At 39.6% G+C, this 21,926-nt stretch overlaps 2 protein-coding genes and 1 long non-coding RNA gene across 12 annotated transcripts in view; 2 read left to right on the top strand and 1 right to left on the bottom strand.

The window, feature by feature from the left end:
- Positions 1–21,926, top strand: part of LOC143020819 (nucleosome assembly protein 1-like 1) — a 93,393-nt gene that overhangs the window by 71,111 nt on the left and 356 nt on the right. For 4 of the 10 annotated variants that reach the window (XM_076177626.1, XM_076177627.1, XM_076177628.1 and 1 more), the window contains exons 9-10: positions 4,233–4,407; positions 19,006–19,504. In XM_076177626.1, the coding sequence (XP_076033741.1) occupies positions 4,233–4,285 (53 nt within the window). In that variant the 3' untranslated portion in view covers positions 4,286–4,407; positions 19,006–19,504. Of the gene's footprint in view, positions 1–4,232; positions 4,408–19,005; positions 19,505–21,869 lie in introns of those variants that run through there. The other 6 variants (XM_076177620.1, XM_076177623.1, XM_076177619.1 and 3 more) reach the window with 4 other exon arrangements.
- On the top strand, positions 9,469–9,677 carry LOC143020606 (uncharacterized). Its single transcript, XR_012965909.1, has 2 exons — positions 9,469–9,540; positions 9,571–9,677. It is a non-coding gene; the product is annotated as an uncharacterized LOC143020606 (long non-coding RNA).
- On the bottom strand, positions 16,089–20,200 carry LOC143020818 (uncharacterized). The gene is made up of 2 exons (XM_076177615.1): positions 19,954–20,200; positions 16,089–18,184 (listed from the first exon to the last, which is right to left on the bottom strand). The coding sequence occupies exons 1-2, from the start codon at positions 20,063–20,065 to the stop codon at positions 16,263–16,265; spliced, it is 2,034 nt and encodes a 677-aa protein (XP_076033730.1). The 5' UTR covers positions 20,066–20,200; the 3' UTR covers positions 16,089–16,262.

Below are 21,926 nucleotides of genomic sequence, written 5' to 3'. Positions count from 1 at the left end.
AAGATAATGGTAGAAGGGAGTAGAGTATGGAATGGGTGAGATTGGTGTCTATGCCCTTGTTTTTTTGGCTACCTCCCTTATAAGGGGAAAAGCCTTTGGTATATGTATGTAGGATTTACAGGTTTTCTTTTAATGGTGAAGCTTGTTATATAGATGGCTATATTAGTATGGTGAATTGTATATACCAGACACCACCTTGAACAGGTTGTGGCTTGCATGTCTTGTATTCTCGTGGGTGAATGGTCATCCCAGTTCTGTCGCTGGGCAGTGGAGGATGCCACTGCAGGCCTGGACAACTGGAGCATGGCGTTTCCCTCCTACACAAATGTCTCATTTTGGTTGAAGTCTTCCCTACATACAAATGTAGTTTTGAGATCTTGCAGTCCTCTGCATCATTTGCCACAAAGATTTTTTAATGTGGGTTTGGAGGCAATCTGATGAAAATCCAACTTTGCCTTGCCCCTTAGTAGAGGTCGGGTTCAACATAGTTTCTTGCAACTAACATCACGTTCAGACAAAGGAAAGAGTTGAGTAAGTGAAACTATAGATTGCTAACTGCAATCCTCTTCAGGAATACCTGAAGCAATAGAAATAGATTTGCTTGACATTCATCTAACTGGTGTTAGTTATGGTTGACAAACGTGTTACTACATTTCCCACAGTTAATCTTGTGTAACATGGTACCCAAGGCTGATGGTATATTCATTTGGAAATATTTTAAACATGAGTAAATGCATTCATCCAGTCTGAAATGTGAGTTATGTGAAGGAGGCATCTGGTGGTCTGTGGAAGGACCCAGTGGGAAAAGGGACAGTTAAGTCTCAACATGTACAATAAAACGTGCACACAAACATGGTACTGCTTGGCTAGACAGTATATCAAAGTGCAACTAATTTTAGGATCCATACTGCTCACCCTGTAAAATGGATTTGTGGCACTCTTTTCAGCGGTACAGGCGACTTGAGTGATTCACCCCAACATGTGTAACATCGCTACATTGTTTATCCATAATTTTGACAATTTGAAATCCATTGCAGTACTTTTGTCAGTAGTCATGATACACTTCTCCATCCTATAGAATGTATAATTTCACTAGAATTGGTACAGTGACCAAATTGTACATGTGCATAGGCACCTTAATTAAAACTAGAAAGTTGCAGGAGGGGTGATGTTTTGGTTAATTAGGGCTTAAGGGTGATGCAGACCAGATCATGTTGGGAAAACAGGGTTGCACTGTTTAAATTTGACAATTTTAAGGAAATGGTCAAGAAGTTTACCAAAAGTGGTCAACAAATTGAGTAGACTGGGCATGTAGGGATGTCTGAAACTTGGTTTTAAATTGGATAACTGCATGAGGAGACGGAGAGGCAGGGACACCAATTAAATGAAGTGGCCCTGCTCAGGATGTAGTCTTGCTATGTTGCATCTGACCCAGGGCAGTGGGTGAAATCCAGGGATGACCAGTCATCCAGGAGGAGCCAAGAAATGAGGGAGGGAGGGGTGGAGTATGTTGGGGATGGACTGGATGGGAGTTGATTTTATGCCTACTTTTGGCTACCTCCTTTTGTACATACATACATATACCAAGGCTTTTTCCCCCTTCCAAGGGAGGTAGCCAAAAAGGGAAAGGCATAAAAACACTCCCACCCATTTCATCCCTAAATACACTATCTGAGCACCTCCTGGAGATGATAGATGGTAATGGGCATGGAACTGCCTAGTATAGGCCTTATGGTCTTGCAGTCTCCTTATGTTATGTAAATGGGAGTGTTGGTCTAATGGTTCTTGGAGTGCATAAGGGGGAAAAAGGTTGAGAACTTGCCAGAAAGGCAAGGAAAGTAATTTCCCCCATTGCCCCAGCCAGATTTGGCATGAATAGTAAACAGCCTTTTCAGAACTGATACCTCGCCTTTGCCACGAACTCTAATACATTTAGGGTTAAACACCCTCTACATAGCAGTACACACAAATATTTGTGCATGGGTGTGTATATATGTATATATACATATGGAAATTGGTATGTTATAACATTTATAAAAGTTCACTATAAACCCACTATCGGAGAAATGATAACGGAAAATACAGGGAAACTGTATATTTCAACTACTATCTGTAGTCCTCTATGACTACTGTCTGTAGTCCTCTGCTGAAGAGGACTACAGATAGTAGTTGAAATATAGTTTCCCTGTATTTTCCGTTATTATTTCTCCGATAGTGGGTTTATAGTGTACATATATACATACATTTGCATGTTTACATGTCTGTTAATGCAGCAGTAGTCAATAAGAATACTTCCTTTAATTTTAAATTGCTAAATATATGCTGAAAAGGCCTAAGGTTTCGGCACTTGGCTAAAGGCAGTCTTGTAAATCAATTACTAGAAGCCAACCCCATGTGAAGAATCGGAGACTGCAAAAGACCTACACTAGGTAGTTCCATGTCCATTACCACTTACCTCTATTCATAAATTTATCGAACCTCTAAACAACTGGTAGTTTCAGAACTCGCTACAATGTTAGGTCTATTCCATTTGTTAATCACTACTGGTAAGCCAGTTCTTGCATATTTCCTTAAAATTGGCCAATTACAAGTCTTGCCCTGTTACACGTACCAGTCTAATAAATCCAACTCCTACATGTCTATTCATCTATTCAATACCTGTAACCCTACAAACCCAAGTAAAGGTGCAACTCGCCAGGAGGAACTGTTAAAGATGAAATGGGAGCACACAAACAAGATAGGACAGGGGTGAATGGGAGTGGAGTATGTAGGGGATGGAATGGGTGAGTGTATGTTATGCCTTTTTTTGGCTACCTCCCTTGTAAGGGGGGAAAAAGCCATTGACATATGTATGTACATGAACTACAAACCAGTGAACTCCCAATACCAAAAGTCCCATCAAAGTACCTAAATCCAGTTGAAAGGTTTTTGCACTCCTGACACAAACCGCACAAAGATGAAGTGGACCTAGACTTGCACAATCCATCCAAGTGAGGTGTGTGTGTATATTTACCTAATTATAGTATACAGGAAATAGGTGGGAGTGGATTTATGCCTTCGACTTTGGTTACCTCCCCTGTAAATGATAAAGCCCATGGTATATGTATATAGTATGCAGGAAAGGAATGATGCTCAATGAATCCCATCTCATATTCTCTAATTCTCTAACAAATATTGCACCGATTCATGTACACTTCCCACTTTACCTATATTCTTGATCAGTTGTCATATTTAATTTGAACTCGTGTATTGTTTGAGCTTGGGCTATATCACATATATATATAGGAAACTATATATTGGGCTATATCACACATATATATGGGAAACTATTTATACCCTTTTGACATTCTTACTATGTGTGTATGCTTGTGGCAGCCAGGAGAAACAATCTGTTGAAGTTTGGGATTTTTTGTATTACGCTCGGAGCAACAGACTTAATGCATTAAATACATCACAACAAAGAAATGTAGCACATTGGTAAAATTATACTAATGACCCACTTTTGAAGAAGAATAGGCAAAAGTAAGGAGATCCGTATATTTCTATCACTATCCGTGATCCTCTTCAGCAGATGAAGAGGATCACAAATAGTGAGCGAAATTCATGGATCTCTTTACTTTCGCCTATTCTCCAGAAGTTGGTTATTAGTATAACATTTATGCATATACCAAGGGCTTTTTCCCCAATACAAGGGAGGTAGCCAAAGTCAAAGGCATAAATTCACTCCCACCCATTTTATCCCCACATACTCAAATCCCATTCATCATACCTCCCTCTCCTCTTGGCCTCTGGATGATGGGTATCCTTACATACTGCCCACTGCTCTGGGTCAAAGTAATGCAGCAAGATATAGTACATCCACAGCAAGGCCACTTCATTTCATCAGCTACCCCATCCCCTCGTGCAGACTTAAAACATGAGTAATTATCTACAAACGGTTCATGACTCGCAGGACATGCTGTACATTACATGGATAGTATAGAATATATAATTAATGGATAGAAATAGCAAAGTATATCTATACATACCCCGTCTGGGGTATTGGCTGCATGTTCTTGTGGGGTTTAAAGCTGCTTGGTAGCATACAGACCAGAGCCACACACAATTTTGTCTGTGATAGAGGAAATCTCTATACTTAGAGAAATGATGATACTTTAGTAAACTGTGACTGTCCCCTCACTTGATACTGTCCTGTACCACTTCTTTGAATACTATTTTCCTTTTTTCACCAGACCCTGTGGAGGAGAGGAATACTGCTGCCAAGTATTCCCACTTGAGTCGTTAAAGGTGACAAAAAACGGAACTAGGCATCCTTCTCTGTAGTCCCAAAGAGGACATTCCTAGGGGAGGCAAAGGCATAAGATGGTCTGGGAGGAGCTTTCCAACCAGAACCCTAAGGAGAGGGTGGTAGGTGGGGCTTTGATGGACTAAGTAGTGGTACCCAGGAGAAGAGTAGATAGAGTTCTGGATGTACATGTTCTAAGGGGGGGATATTAAGTCATTTTTTGGTGGAAGCTAAATTGGGGGTGGAGGATGGATGGAGAGAGGTAAAGGGCAGGAGGTAGGGAGGTGGAGAAGCTGAGAGTGGAGTGAAGGATAGTGGAACTAAGAGTGGAGGAAGAATGGGGATGGTTCAAGGAGGGAGTCGCAAGGTGTGTGGAACAAGGATGATGTGAGGAAATAGAAGGGAAGGTAGTGAGTGGTAGGATGAGGAACCAAAGAAGGTTGTAGAAGAGAAGCGGCTAGATTTCACAGATTGGTTACAAAATAGGATGAGAGAATCATGAGATACAAAGAAAATAGAAGTAAGCATAAGATAAAGGAGGCAAAGAGGAGAGTAGATGTGAATTGAAGTAAGAGTATGACAAAAAAATTAGTCAAATATGCTTTGGAAGGAAAATGAGAGGAAGAGGAGATGAATCAAGTAGAGAAGGGGAGGTAAAGGGTGTGGATGGATAGATGATAATGGATGAGACAGTGGTGGAAGGAGGATGGCTGAAGTGTTTTGGGGAGTTGCTAAGTGTGAGGGAGGATATAGATAGAAGGATGGTTGCAGTGGGAGGTGCTGGGCAAAATGACCGTGATGGTTGAGGAAAATGGGTACATAGGGAAAGATGAGATGAAAGTGTTTATTAAAATGATGAGAGCAGGTAAGGCACCTGGATTGGATGTGAAAGATGAGATGAAAGTGTTTATTAAAATTATGAGAGCAGGTAAGGCACCTGGATTGGATGGATGTCATGCAGTGTCTAAGGAAGGGAGGTGCACTAGCTGGTTAGGTTGTTTAATGTTTGAAAGAGGGTAGAGTGCCAAAGGACTGGAGAAGTGCTTGTATAGTTCCACTTTACAAGGGAAAAAGGAACAAGTGAATGTGATGGTTTCGGAGGGGTCAGTTTGTTGAGTGTAGTCAGGAGGGCTTATGGGAAGGGTTTGATTGAGAGGATTAGAAAAACGGAGTAATTGGTAAGGAACAGTTGGTTTAGGACAGGTAGGGGTTGTGTGGATTAGGTTTTTATGGTGAGGCAGATCTGTGAGAGCTTTGAGAAAGAGTAAGGATGATTTTTGGGCCTTGAAGGATCTGGAAAAGAGTTATGAGAGGGACACTGTGGGAGGTGTTGTAGATATATGGGATGGGAGGAAAACTTAAAAGCAGTTAAATTTTTGTGAGTAGTGGAACCTGTGTTAGAATTAGAAATGAAGAGTGATAGGTTTGAGGAAAAAGTGGGACTTTGCCAGGGATGTGTTATGTTGCCTTGGCTGTTCAATTTATACATGGATGGGGCGGTGTGAGAGGTAAAGGGCTGGGGATTGGAGATGGTTAAAGGAAATGGGAGATAAGCCAGTTGTTGACACTACACTAACAGGATCAAAGGAGGGATTAAGGAAGTTGGTGACTGAGTTTGGGAGAGGAGGAGGTTGAAGAAAGATGTGGGTAAAAATAAGGTGATGAAATGTACAAGGGGAGAATGTGGCAGGAAATTGGAAGCGAGTATTAAGAGAAAGACGGGGAGGTGGATGGCTTTAAATACTTGGGGGGGGGGGGAGTGGAAGTGGAGGTAGAATGTAGATTGAGAGAAGCAAGTAAATGCTTTGGGGGATTAAGAAGTATAATGAGATATAGACATTTGGGAATGGATGCACAGGGGGGTTGATTGTGCCTACAACACTGTATGGGGCAGAAACCTGGAACATAAGAGGAGGAGAGGAGTTTGAATGCATTTGAGATGAAATGCCTGAAGTATGGTAGGGATTGCTAGGTTGGATAGAGAAATGAGGAGGTGCAGAGAAGAATGGGGTTGGAGAGGGAGTTGGGAGATAGGGTGGATGAAAGAGTATTGGGATGGTTTGGACACATGGAAAGAATGAGTGAAGAAAGATTTGTAAAAGAGGTGTGGGGGTAGTGAACATGAGGGGGCAACCAAGAATGAGGTGGATGGATGGGGTAAAGGGAGGGGAGTGCCTGTGGAGGAAAGAAGAGAGAAGGCAGAAGATAGGGGTGAGTGGAGAATGGTTGTGTATGGATGATGATGTGGTGCATGGAACGGGGTGGGTGAAAAAGGGAGTAAATGTGATTTTTTTTTTTACATAGTCCGAAGGGATTTCTCCCCATTTTTTCTTTTTCTGCATGAGGGGAGGTCACCGGTTAAATGAATCAGCCTTGCCGTGGATGTGCTGTGTCTTGCTACATTGCTTCTGAACCAGGGCAGTGGGCAAGATGCAGGGGTGGCCTGTCATCCAGGAGGAGCCAAGATAAGAGAGAGGGAGTGGAGTGTGTGGGGATGGCATGGGTGGGAGTGGATTTTATGCCTTTATTTTATTTATCTATTTATTTATTTTTATGTTACCTTCCTTGTAGGGAAAAAAAGCCATTAATATATGTATATCTATATATAAGAGTGACAAGTTTGGAAGGGTGCGAGATGGAATCAAGACACACACAAGGGGGCACCAGGCTGGATTAGACTTTAAAATGAAGAGGCTGAAGAAAATTGAAGAGCTATAAGTATTTAAGATCGTGGAGCAATGAATGGAAAGGTGCTATCTATATTCGTAGAGCTTTCCCCCCCTTATTAGGGAGGTAGCCAAGTCCAAGGTATGTACTCACTACCACCCATTCCACTCCCATCCACTACCCTTTTCCCTCCCTTTCTCATCTTAGCTCCTCATGGATGACGGGTCATTCCTGCATCCCGGCCACTGCCCTGGGTCAGAAGCAATGCAGCAAGACACAGCATTTCCACAGCAAGGCCGCTTCACTTAATTGGTGACCTGTCCCCTCATGCAGGTAACAAGAAGATGGGGGAGAAATCCCTTCGGGCCTCATGTAGGTAAAGAGAAGATGGGGAGAAATCCCTTCGGGTTGCATCAAAATATTATTCGCACATAAGAGTGGTGCTGGAGGTGAATGATAAAATGTAAACATGTTTTGGGATGGGGAAACATGAGAAATGGGTATCTGAGGACGAAGGTTAAGAGAAGGCTACCAAGGATTTAATGGAGACACAATTTGAAAGATGGAAGAAAAAGAGGTGACATGATTAATGTTGTGGCAAGCTTAAGTCTTTAAAGGGGATAGGTTGCATTGAAAGGAGACTGATTAAAGATGAGAAGAGTTTTAAGAGGTCACGAAAGAAAATTAATAAAATTCACATGTCCAAAAGATGTGAAGTACATTTTCCATATAGATGTATAAATATGTGGAATAGGTTAGAAAGTGATATAGCCCAAACTAACAATAGCGCTGAATGGCCTACCGGCTCGGGCGTTTGACCTTCAAGCCAAAAATTCCATAAATCATCACCAAGCTAACGATACACGAGTTCAAATCTAAATATGGTAATTGGAAATCAAAGATATACATTTAGTTGGAACCGTACATGAATTCGAGTTTAGCAAGGTCAGAAAATTAGCGAATAGGAGACGGGACCCGACGAGTGTTGTAAACTACAATTAGGTAAATACAGCAAGAGCTTCAACTTGAGATTAAGTGTCTCGTGAGGGTTATGAGGTGAGGTGGAGAGTGGGATTGAAAAGAATTGCCATTTAGGGTTGATTAAAGATCACTAAAAAGGCTTTGGTCATTTAGTCGATTTAAATTCACATCATAATGTATTCTAGATTGGACAAATTTAGATTTAAGAAGGAAATTGACAAGAACTGGTGTACCAACAGTGGTTAATGGATGGAATAAACTTTGTAACAATGTAGTGAGTGTTGAAACAATGTTTTTAGGGAATAGAGAACTATGGGTAGGGAAGAAAGCTGATAAGGGACATGGAACTGCCAAATATAGGCCTTGTGGTCACATGCAGTTTCTCCCCACGTGGAGAGAAATAACAGGGAATGTGGAATGCAAAGGTGGACGGACGGGGTGGAAGGGGTATTAGCCGCAAGAGGAATGTACAATTTCTAATCCTACTAATTTCTAATACCGAACAAACATCGGGATATAACGAACCTGTCCGGTATTTCCATCGGTTATAACGGATCTGTCCGGTATTTCCATCGGGTTTAATGGCTCCCCCGTTATAACGGATCTTCGGATATAACGGATCTATCCGGGGTTTCCATCGGATATAATGGCTCCTCGGATATGACGGATCTTCGGATATAACGGATCTGTCCGGCATTTCCATCGGATATAACGGATCCTCGGTTATAATGGAACCTCTGTTATAACTGATCCTCGGTTATAACGAATCTTCGGATATAACGGATCTGTCCGGCATTTCCATCGGATATAATGGATCCTCTGTTATAATGGAACCTCTGTTATAACTGATCCTCGGTTATAACGAATCTTCGGATATAACGGATCTGTCCGGTATTTCCATCGGATATAACGGATCCTCGGTTATAACGACAGACCCCTGTCCCCATATCGTCTGTTATATCGAGGGTTTACTGTAACGGAATTCTTGGGAGTAAACTTGCTCCGGGTCCTTCCTGCCTTGGGCATCCGAAGAAGGAAGGACAGTTGCCCCCCCCCCCCCCATCCTAGAATTCCAGGCCGTGCCTGAAGCTTTGCTGATCTTCATGTATAATTTCATTGAAATTTTAAGTTACAGGATATCATTGTATGATTGAAAATAAAAATGGTGCTGTTGTAGATAATGTGAATATGGCCAATTTGAAGTGTATATCTTGATATAACCATATACTGTTAACCATACTTGTAAAATATATTTGATTTTAACACACACACACACACACACACACACACACACACACACACACACACACACACACACACACACACACACACACACACACACAGAGTGGTGGATGTCTGAAACAAATTGGACGAAACAAGTGTGTGTGCAAAAACGCGAGATACAAAGACTGGACACCACGAGCGTAGCTCCCCTTTCGGTAAGATACAACTAGGTAAACACACACACACACACACACACACACACACACACACACACACACACACACACACACACACACACACACAAAAAAAAAAAAAACACACAAAAACACACACAAATTCGTCGAGAGCTACGACTCTAGACTTGACTGACAGACAGGTGACAGGTCAACGAGTGACTGACAGACAAGTGACAGGTCAACGAGTGACTGACACGTTGACTGACGGTGGAGGCCAAGTGACCTGTCAGGACTGACAGGTCAGGAATGCCTTTGCGAACGCTAACTACCAGAAGACAAAAGAACCTACAGCTACTTTTCTAGTTAAGAACATAAGAATGGAGGAGACTATAAGAGACCCTAAGGCCTACACTAGGCAGTTCCATGTCCATTACCGACCTGCCATCCCCATCTATAAAGTTGTCTGACCTTTACTTAGAACAACCGGTAGTTTCAACGCTCAAATTCTAGTTGGAGAACTGGTGTACCTACAGAGTAACAGTGGCATCACGCGGAAACCGCATCCTGAGTTCATGTGTGAACAGTTCCGTGAAAGCGGGTGGTCAATCTCTACTCACGATCACCTATTCTGAAAAAAAAAAAAATCCACAATCTCGTGAAAGCGGGTGATCAGTATTTCTCTCTCTCTCTCTCTCTCACACACACACACACACACACACACACACAAACGTGAAAGCAGGTGGTCAATATTTATCTCACATACAAAAAAAGAATCAGCCAAAGGTCTGTGGGTGCCACGTGGCACTGCGAAGGCGTGAGTGCCACTGAACAGTGCCAGCTTAGTGCCGGATCGTGAGGGAGAGCGTATATTGAACGCCCATTCTCGGAAATCGGCGTCTTACGGTTTCTAAGATGTTTGCAAACTGCGTATTGACGTTTTCTGAGGACCAAGTTTCATTTACTTGTTTTGCTTGCAAATTCATCTATTTGATCTTTATTTTATTGTATCTTATTTTTTTTTAATTAGAAGTTTACTAGCAAGAGTGTAAAGAATTCGTTGAATATTTTCTTTTTTAGCTTAGGAATCCATTTGCAAAAATTGTGAAGAATTTGTTGATTTTTTCATTTAAATATTGAATTATTGAACTTATTCATTTAAAAGTCTACAAAGAATATACAAGGTATTTGTTCAATTATGACTTTATTGTGAATATCAGCAAGAACCGGAGAAAATCGTTACCTTTCTATTCATTCATCAATTTAGAAGTCTTCTAGCTAAAATGCTAGTAGTCGACATTTGTAAACTATCAAAAACCTTATTAGATGTCGGTTAGAACCGTTATAAACGACCTGAATGAAATTTGAATAATGTTAGATGTCTGTTACAACCGTTTTAAACGGTCTGAATAAAATGGAAAAAATCAAACCGAATATTTTGAAAAATAAAACTGCTCTCAACTGACGCGACATCTGGCTTCTGTTGTTGAAACTCGATAACCACACTCTAATTGGACAACGTAATTGGCTAATTATCAATTAATGATCAATTAACATTAATGGACATAATACCAAGGCTGGCTGTAGATGGGTCGCGAATAGACGGTTCTTAGACAGTAGAGACGACAAGGAACCCGCGAAGGAACTTTAGAAGTTCGCAACGAAAATGGAAGACTCAACACTAGCAAAGGGGACAGAAATCGTGGTCCTGCTGTCGAGGGACGTCGACCCTTTGATCCCTCGATGTCTGTACAGCCTCATTCCTCACCTCACCGACCTCCTCATCCTGCCACCCGCCTCCTACGCACTTCTCCGAAGTCTGCGTGATCGCGTTTCTCGGAGGACCTACCTGACGAAGACGCGTGTTGTTCTCCGATCTCCACGCCCCTCGAGGAGGAGGAGGTACAGGCTGGGTCATCCCGAAGGATTCTAGTGTCCTTCGCTTATTCTCCCGTCGCGCCTTCAGGTTCTCGGTCCAAATCCTTCTGAGGATCCTACTGGGGTAGGCACGGAAGCTATCTTGGTACTCCGTCTTCGGGGCGCCGTTCCAACCCCAAGGGCGTCCCAGCCTCGCAGGAGGACCTCGGGGGCACAGAGGGCATTCGTGGTCCTGGGGAATATTCCCACGGTGATCTCTCTAGGTGCCCATGAGAAGATGGAGGACCTTGGGACGTTCCTCCCCGGAGGACTGAGTGGGACTTGAGCAGATGGACCAGACAGCTCAGATCCTACATCCCATAACACACGGGGGGGATAAGAATGCCGTCTCCGTGTGCCCATGCATGACGATTCAATGTATGTTCCTTTACTCCCATAAGGCTCTGACTTGCCCCCTTTAACCCTTAAAAGGGGATTAGAGTGTACATTGCTGAACCAAGGGGTTTAGGGAAATAGTTTAGGGGAATAGTTTAAGGGAATTGTTTTCTTTCGAAGAACATAGTGGATAGGGGCTTGTTTATGTACTTGTTTATTTATTTCAATTTGTTTATTTTATTTTATTCATATATTTATCTATTTCATTTATTATTTCGATTATTTATTAATAAACATATTTTGTTCACCTATTCATTTTGGTTTGAGAGATAAGGTTATCGTTTTGTATTTTGATGGGATTATTTATATATAGATCTGTTTATTTACCTTTATTTAATTTTTTGTTTATTTTTGCTTTGAGAGTTACGGGATTCTGTATTTCGTCGGGAGTAACCAGCGTTTCTACCCATGGGAGGAAAAATATCATACCAATACCACACATACCACAAAAATACCACATAGAGATGGTATACAGGTAGTGATATTCAAAGAATGGTATTAGCATTTTATTTAATTTAATTATTATTATTATTTTTTTTTAAGATGATTCTCTAGACATGAATGATTGCTTCGCGCCTCTGATCCATAAGGGTGGCTAGTAATTGATATATTACCTCCATACGGGGTTGTTATGATAAGAGTGACCGTTGCCGGGGTCTTAGGGGCCGCGGATTGCTTTCAAGAGAGGCAGATTCAAGGGCGACCGGGTATTGAGTGTTGTGCAAGGTCACGTAAGGTCACGTGAAGAAGGGGCCTGACCCTCTCTCTCCCGCTTTCACTCTCTTCCTCTCTCTTTCCCAGTGCCTGGCCGTCGGCCAAAAACTCGTAAATCAATCAATCCTCTCTCTTTCACTCTCTTCCTCTCTCACTCTCTTCCTCTTTCCCTCTCCTTCTTTCACTCTCTTCCTCTCTCTCTTTCACTCTTCCTCTCTCTCTTTCACTCTCTTCCTCTTTCCCTCTTTCACTCTCTCCCTCTTTCACTCTCTTCCTCTCTCTCCCTCTTTTCTCTCTCTCCCATCTCTTCTTCTTGTTCTTTCCCATCCCTCTCTCTCCATTTCTACCTATTTCTCTTTGTTTCACTCTCCTCTGCCTATTTTCCTTCTTTCCCCTTCTCTCTCTCTTTTGTTTCATAATTCCTTACCTTCTCTCTTCCCCTCTTCCCTCTGTTCTTTGTTTGAATTTGTGTCCTAATTATTTTCCTTTCCTCTTCCTCCTCCACTTTTCCTTTCTCCTCCTCTTTATTTTCGTTTTGCTTCTTACCTAATCCATTTCCTTCTCCCTTTGTCTCATTTCTCCCATCCTCTATATTTATGTTTCATTTCCTAATTATTTTCCTTCTTACCTTTCCCTCTCTCCAATCATTTACTTCTCCCCCTTTCTCCTCTTCCTAATTCATTTCCTTCTCTTCTCCCCCTTTCTCCTCCTCTTCCTTATTTACATTTTCTTTCCTCTTCCCTTCTCCCCCTTCCCCGTTTTTTGTTATTGTTTTTGTTGTTTCCTAATTCATTTCCCTCTCTCCTTTCTTGTTTATTTTTGTTTTGATCCTTCATTCATTGTCCTTCTCTCCTCCCCTATTTCCCATTCTCTTTCTCGTTTCCATGCAAGAGGGGCGTAAGTGATATAAATCGATCATTATTCCGTGCGAGATGGGCATAACGGACACATGGCAGTGATGCACTGCGCATACTGATCAGAGACTGCTTATGGCCAAGCATCGCTCGAAGGCACTGTACTGGGGGCAGTGTCTTTGACGAGTATCACTGCTTGCGTTCTCTCTCTCTCTCGACAACAGTGGCCAATAAACAGAGGCTGAAGTCCCAAGGTCGTTTTGATTAGTCTGTAGCGCAGACATTCCACACTGAATTTATCGTCCCTTATCAATAGGAAGATAAGAATATATTTGATTGTCCAGCAGATATACCTTTGGTGGCTCTTCTTCGGGATGGTTAAGAGCTGTCGGTCACGAGTCCAACACGTAGTCCAAGGCATTGGTGGTCAATCACTTGGTAGACTTCCCTGATCCAAACGCTTCAGCATCAATAGAAATTAACCAAAACTAACTACATTTGAGGACTACTATGTATTAATTATATTTCTCCGTTTTAATGACGTTTTTTGAATTTAATGGCTTGATGTAAGAGTAAGAGGTATGAGATAAATAATCGTTGAGAGAGAGGAGTATTGGATGGTACATAATGGTAAAACATGCATACAGGAGACCTAAAGGTCCATAACGAGGTCTGATGCAGGAAAAAATAAACAAACGCAAGTAGTTATATATTATTATATCTTATGCATTGGTAACTTATTGTGGTTACGCTCAGGGAACTTTATTTAATCCAGAACTTGTGTCCTTGTTTTGCCAAGGGATGTGGGAGCTGGGGAGATAATTATCGAGATGTAAAAAGAGAGGAAGTGCGAGGCAGAAACATGGTGGGGATATGAGGGAGGAAGGATTCATAGAAAATGGGTCCATTTTCTTTGAAATTTGTATGCATTTGTGTCAACGAATCCCTTTGTACAAAATTATTGTTAAATGTATTAGTACATATTTCTGAGTAAATCAGATACTCTAAAAGACGGCGGAAAATTTTGTTGGACGTTAGCAAAACATAAAAGTCTCTTATTGTCTGCTACATGCTGTCATGGTGAGTTGGCAGAGGAAAGTATTTGCACTTTTTTTGTCACCCTAATTCTAATGCATATGTTTTACATGTACAAGATTGTACAGTTTTACCAAAAAATATCAAACCAAATTAAAGTATTTTCGTCTTTGTTGCAAGCGGGTGAAACGGCATTTCATAGCAAAATGTGCATTTCAGAGCAAGTACTAATCATCGTACAGGTTACATAGCCCAGTGAAGATTTTGATCTTTTGAATCACACCGATCTCAATAATAAACCTCGGTTTGAGTCCTGAAGGGTTTATATCTTCAAAAGAAATCCCCAAGGTTGACCTTGGATTGGAGTGAACGAGAAAGGATGACATCTAAGTGGACCTTGAATTTAAGCTTGAAGGAAGTGTGACGACGGGACTACAGCCTTGACCGTGGGTTTGAGGACGATTATTGAGGAAAACCGTCATAAGAACGACCCTCCTCCTCCCCTCCTGCCCCATCATCCACTCGAGAAATTACAGATCAGACAGAAATAGAACTCCTCAAACTACGTCAATCCATCATCCATTCACACCCACTCACCTCTCAGCTCGACAGCCATTCCCCTTGTATCCAGGGTCCCATCCATCCAAATCGTTGTCGGTCTTCCACTCAGGTTCACTTCACCTTCCACATTCTTTTAGCAAGTCTTTCTTCACTCATTCTTTCCCTTTTCTTCAAATCTTCTCAACGTTTCTTGATCAACCTCTTCTCCTTTCTCACTCTATCCATCCTTGTAACCCCTACCATACTTCTCGAAATTCTTCTATTCTGCATCCCTTATAATACTAATAATAATAGTAATGATGATGATAATAATAATGAAAGCTAATGATGTCATTTACTATCAATAATCTTACTATATACTACTACAACTACTCGCCCTCCTCCCCTTGGCTGTCTAGTGGGGTCATATTTCAACCGTGTCCTTGGTGATAGCGTAATCAGAAACGTGCTGCTCTCGCATGCACTTAGTTCTGGGTTCGAATCTCGCACTGTTACCTGTCCGCAAAGAGCATCATAGGATTAAGACGACGGCTTCGGCCGCAGCTACTCAGCGTAGACTCTTCGCGTTGTATTACTTGTGGATGGTCATGTTCAAAGTTTATAATGAACGCCGATACAGAGACTGAATATATAGGTAAATAAATACAGAATACTACACCTCACCAGTGTGTATACGACCTCCGGTGGCCAAATTAAGTTTTGCCAAACTCATTTTGATCAATATTTCTCCAAATTCAACTTTTAGATGGATGGGTTGCGTTATATTACGTTAGGCTAGGGCGTTTGGCAAAACGTGAGTCAAAAAGTGAATCTGGCAAAAAACGAAACCAAGCGAAATTGTGGTAAAATAAAATTTTTGATAAAACAATTTGGCAAAAAACTTGATTTAATGGTAACTTGACGAAACCCATTTGGCAAAAACACAACTTGCTGGAATGTGGATTTGACGAAATGTAATATTGGCATGTGGCGAAATGTAAATTTGGCAAAACGCAATTGGGCGTAATAGGAATAACACCCCCCCCCCCCGAGAGGCACATCATATACATAACATGCATCATACTCCGTGCTCGACAAGACGTGAGAGAAGGTATCAGTACGTGTTCTCATAGAGGGGGGTTGTTCGACAACCAAATACCCCGTTCACACATCAATTTAAACACGTGTCTGTCGAACCGCGTTCGACCGTGTAAAAACCCTTACGGTAGTGTAATAAGTCCCTTTAGATGTTGCCACTGATCTATGACAGTTCCCACAAAAAGGAATTATTATATACACAAGTTCATTGCAACATATAATTCAAATTCTACACAAAAATAATGGTAACAATAACTTGGTTTACATTTGCATGAAAGATAGCTCGGAAGAAAAAGAATGTATTGCGGTATAAATGGTTTCCTCTTAAAATGCATTGAAATTATGAAAAAAAAGTTTGTTTTAATTCAAAATACAATTTCAATGTATGCCTACTTCCAAAGAAACAATGTCTTTATTATCTTGTGTTTCTTCTTCAGCCTTAGCAAGGAAATTCCTTATCATGTCTTCGGGGGGAATAAAGTCAACACAAGTAACACCCTGGAGAGACAGACCATACCTTATTTGCAAAACAGCCTCAGCAGATCGTACACTAAATCCATTCCTTACTTTCGAATGCACGATGTTCATAATGTCCGAAAATATCCTTTCCACATTTGCATTCGAGAAGGGCAGAGACAATAATGCCAAAGCAAAGGCAGAAATATTCGGGAATTTTCGATTACCCGCAGAATCTAATTTTTCATATACTTCAGCCCAAAATCCAATACTACTTTCCAAACAGGATTTCGGCCATTGCTCAAGGTGGAGTACATCCCATTCATTTTCCAATTCATCAATATCTCTGACTACAGATCTGTATCTAGAAGCAATATTTGCAATAGAACCCTTGCTTTGAGAAGTTGCCACACTAGGATGCAATTTCTGTAAAAGAAATAAAGCGTCGACATTACCTGGCAGACGCAACTGCACTTGATTAATCAACTCGAGTACAAACTGTCGACATTTTTCTTTGATGCAAACCAACTCCTTACTAGTCGAGCCACAAGATTCTGCAAATGTATTGAATTCGTATCCAAAATTGATCTCATTCAAAGGCAAAATATAATTCTGAAATTCTAAATAAGGAAGATTTTCTTTTGCACATTTTGATAAGTGGCACGATTCTATTACCATGTGCATAATATTACGATACATATCGATAAAGTCCTCAGTAAGTATAGTTACCTCAACTTTTTGTCCTTGGAAAAGTTTGTTCACTCTCATCACCTCCTTAAGTACTTTGCGAAGATATAAAAGGTACAACTTATTACGAGGATCTTTGTATGCTTGGGATAGCTGTTCTGTTATATAGCAACGTTCACTTGTTTGGCAAATTTCAAAATGTCGTTTTAACGAGTCCCATTGATCAAGGATAACACCGATTGCATCCAAACGGGACAACCAACGTACGCTAGCTAACCCATCCACTTTCTTGGGTACACGATCCTCAAGAACTTTATATAAATTTGTATATTTGTTTATCCTTTTTGGGCTTTTAGAGAACCAAGTGTGAGTTTCTTTAACTAAAAATTCAAGAACAGTGGGAAGGTTTTCACATGCCTTACTTGCGGACAGATGCAGTGAGTGACACACACATCTAATAAGAATTATTTCAGGGTTGTCATTCTTTAATAATGTTACGAGTGAATGATGGTGAATTACCATTAAATTTGCCCCATCTGTGCCTATACCCATCAATTTATTAACATCTAATCCATCTTCCATCAAACAGTTTTTGACCGTTACATAAATGTCGCCCGCTTTTGAATCCCGTAGAGGTACTAATCGGTAAAAAGTATCAACCATTCTCTTCTTTGACTCACTGAAATAACGAATAGTTAATGCTAAACATGATAAATTCCCCTCGTTTGTGATTTCGTCTGCAAACAAACTAAAATGATCTGAAATATCATTTCTTAATGTCTTCGAGAAAGATGGCGCTATCACATACTTCTGTAGCCTAGAGCATTTTGATCGATGAAGATTAATTTTCTGAAGAACTTCGGATTTGTTGTCAAGCTGTGATATCACTTCGCTTAAATTATCAACAGATTGATCAGACGCGTGTTCTGTAACATAAACTGCCAATTTTAGTTCTGCTATTTTTGTAGGGTAGTTTTCTAAAGGTTGGAAGATCGTGTCAACTGTCGCCTGTATCTTGCTTGCTGATGATTTCATATTTTCCAAATGCTTCTTCCCCGAAGAATGACCAATAATGGACTTCAAATGGGCCTGGAAGCCAGCTCCACAAATCTTACACCTGGCCCTCGTCCTATCTCCTGGATAAGGTTGTAACCAACCTAAAATAAGAAGAAAAAATCACATACCTTGTAAATACTCAATAGCGACAGCAATATCAAAAATGCTACTTATGTACTATGTGCGTTAAAAATGGTAAATTCTCTTTTTAATTGGCCTGTGTAAGATATACTGCATTATATTGTATAAACACAAGATGCTATATATATATATATATATATATATATATATATATATATATATAATATATATTTATATATATGTTCAGACATTCTGACAGGTTGACGTAAGCGGAGTAGGAAACACAGGAGTCTTAGTCTTGAGTTTATTCCTGACTAGTTTCGCAGGCGTGATTTATCAAAGGAATGGTGTACAAACAGGCTGTGGGCATTTTATGCATGGGGTGGACCTCACTACCTCCCCGTGTTTCCATAGTTGGTGACAAGTGTGAACATTACATATTCATTGTGGCTAATGTAATAATAATGAATAAGTTTAACAAGTAAATATGATGACAACACTAATAATAACAAAATATTAATAGTAATTGTAACAATAATGATAACAATAATAAAAATGAAAATTTAAATAATGAAAATTAAATATTAAATAATAATGATAATGAAAATTTAGATATTAAAAATAACAATGATAATGACAATAGTAATAATAATATTTATTTTCAACATTATTATTTCTATTATTATTATTATCATTATTACTATTGTCATTATCATGGTTATTTTTAATATTTAAATTTTCATTATCATTATTATTAAATATTTAATATTCATTTACATCATCATTGTTGTTATCATCATTATTAATATTTACATTTTCATTTTTTCTTTTTCTTTTTTAGGAATGTCCCCTGTGGGGCTACAAGTATAAGGATGCCTAGTCCCAATCCCCGTCACTTTCTTCTCGCCTCTTACGATCCAAGTGGAATTACTTGGTGGCAGTATTCTTTTCCCCCACCAATGGGAGGTGCTAAGAGGGAGGGTGGGTGTGCGTGGAGTGTATTCAGGGATGGAATGGGTGGGAATGATTTTTTTGCCTTTTCCTTTTTGGCTACCTCCCTTGTATGGGGAAAAAAGCCTTGGTATATGTATGTATATTATCATTGTTACAATTACTATTTTCATTGTTATTATTAGTGTTATCATATTTACTTGTTAAACTTTATTATTATTACATTAGCCACAATAAATATGTAATGTTCACACTTGTCACCAACTATAGAAACACGGGGAGATAGTGAGGTCCACCCCCATGTATAAAATGCCCACAGCCTGTTTGTACACCATTCCTTTGAAAAAGCATACCTGCGAAACTAGTCAGGAATAAACTCAAGACTAAGACTCCTGTGTTTCCTACTCCGCTTACGTCATATATATATATATATATATATATATATATATATATATATATATATTACTAGTAAATTTTTCCTCTAGTGACTTTCCTGTTTGAACAATGATAATCATAACACAGTCAAAATAAAACACTAAGGATCTAGACGTTTTTAACCATCAGGCAGTGCAAAACCGGACTGAAGAAAAAAGTGAATACATAAGATGTATTATAGATGAAATATTTACTCAACACATACTGGTTTTAGCGTTTGGTTTTTTAGTTTACCGTCAGTCGTATGACAGCATTGAGCCAACGACTTAAGTTGACGGGAAGTTATTGAGATAACCAACATACACTTGGTTGTAGAAAATGGAGACTCAAATCAGTTACGAATTTGTCACTTTGCAATATATGATTACTATAAAAGTCCCCACAAGAACTCTCATATTCTTACCTTTAAATCTCTGATCACTCTCCCATGCAGAACGATATCGTTGCGTGTATTTCTTATCTCTATAGGCATAAAAACCCAAATCAAGGTGTGAGGCATCCTTACACAAGTCCATTGTTGTCCTAGTGGCCGGTAACTGACACAGCCGATTTACCCAAACCGTGACGATGCCATTTTTGTGGGAATTTTCCACAAAGTAGTGGGAGAAATTTGAAGAATAATATGTAGAATTTGAAAAATTACATGTTGCAATGAAGTTATTTGTATAGATAATAATTCCTTCTTTTTGTGGGAAAATTGTGGAAATTCAGATTTCCTTGTGGGAATTTTATGGGAAAAACTCACTCATTTGTGGGAACTGGCATGGATCGCAGTGGCAACACTGCGAAAACTCCCTACCCTCCTCCCTTCCCGTATGGTCTATTCCTCCACCCTGGGCATAATATAGATCCTTTTCGCCTCCTCGCTTGTTGGACAAAGGACTAGGACCAGGATCCTTTCTCGGTACATCTGTATAGATCACGTCCCTTCCCTCCCTACCCACTCCCTGTCCTTCCCTATACACATCCTCCATGATAAACGCACAGGCTGAACATATTTGATATGTTGTCGTTCAGCAATTCCTTATTCATATATTTCTTATTTTTATCTTATGGAATTCAGGGACAACTTTTACTCTGAAGAGATCTCGATGAAAATTTAATTCAGGGAAATTACTGGCTCTTAATTGTACAAATCCCTGACAATATAAAACGAAATTATCATGTTACAGTGCTTTAGCTGTCCAACGTTCTTTAGTTCACCCACTCGAAAGTTGCTATTTAGCGAGTTCAACTATATTTTATAAAATATAAATGTTCTTAATTCTAGTCCATAGATATACTTTTAAATTCTATTTAAATACTTATATCTTAATTTGAGTGAATCCACGAACACTGTTAAACCTCAAAATAAACAAGAAAAATAGTAGTTATATGTCAAGGTGGTAACGTAATTCTTTTGGCGCGACATGGTTTGAAACGACTTGAAAAAGGCGGGAACGAGCTACTAAATAGACTATTCCACTTGATTGAATTAGGCTGGAGCAGGCTTGGTTGTGTCTACGTGGACAAATTTAACCATAGTGCAATTGTTCAATTAATAGTACGATGTTTTTGTGTATTAATGTCCGTTTTAAAGCAAGTTTGTTTTGATATGTGAATAATTTCTTGATTACTATGTATGTGTATATGCAAATGTGTTAATACTCGTGGAGAATATTTTTAGATAATTTCGTTTTCTTATGTTTGCAGACATATTAACTTAATTTCATAACAGCTGGCATACATATGGTGTCACAAAATAATTATGTTATAAGAACGACCGAGTAAGTTATTAAATTTGATGTATTTCATGCATACATGAACACGACTACAGAACATGCGAACGTGTATGTGTAGATCTTAAGTACAATCATAATGCAATAATTTGGAGAATAATGTTTTGAATATTCATAGCAAGATATTTTTTATATATTAATATGTTATATATCTCATTTTGATACTCTATAGTTAACTAATCGTATTTACCTAATTATAATATACTAAAAATAGCAACACTCGAAAGATCTTAGCTCTTTCCCCAATCATTATTATATTAAACTAATATACCTTGTTTTGAATTTGTGTGATTAATTTGGGCTATTTCAACGACCGGTAACTGACTCTATTCCAAAAGTTAACTTGTCTTTATGGAAAAAAATTCTTGTCATCCTTTTAGACGTCCTTCGTTTTATATATTTTTTTTATTTACTCGTTTTCAATCATTTATCTATTCATTTATTCATCTATTTATTTGTTGTTCCTATGTCAAGCTTATATTTCATCTACTCTCTTTCACGACCTGAATTATTGTCAAGTAATTTTTCTTCTTTCTTTCAGTGAATTCCTGTTAGTGCATCGTCATCGGCAGCGTAGGAATGGATAAATCAAGATTAG

Source organism: Oratosquilla oratoria, chromosome 40 (genome assembly GCF_046742065.1).
Source record: "Oratosquilla oratoria isolate Oo_2021 chromosome 40, ASM4674206v1, whole genome shotgun sequence".
NCBI classification, from domain to species: domain Eukaryota; kingdom Metazoa; phylum Arthropoda; class Malacostraca; order Stomatopoda; family Squillidae; genus Oratosquilla; species Oratosquilla oratoria.
This window is presented reverse-complemented; position numbering and strand designations above follow the sequence as displayed.

What these genes read in the sequence shown, in the direction of transcription:
- LOC143020818 (XM_076177615.1), bottom strand. Translation starts at nt 20,065, where the DNA reads ATGGACTTGTGTAAGGATGCCTCACACCTTGATTTGGGTTTTTATGCC. An exon ending in GAGTGATCAGAGATTTAAAG is followed by an intron (nt 18,185 to 19,953) that starts GTAAGAATATGA and finishes TTCTTATTTTAG; the next exon opens with GTTGGTTACAACCTTATCCA.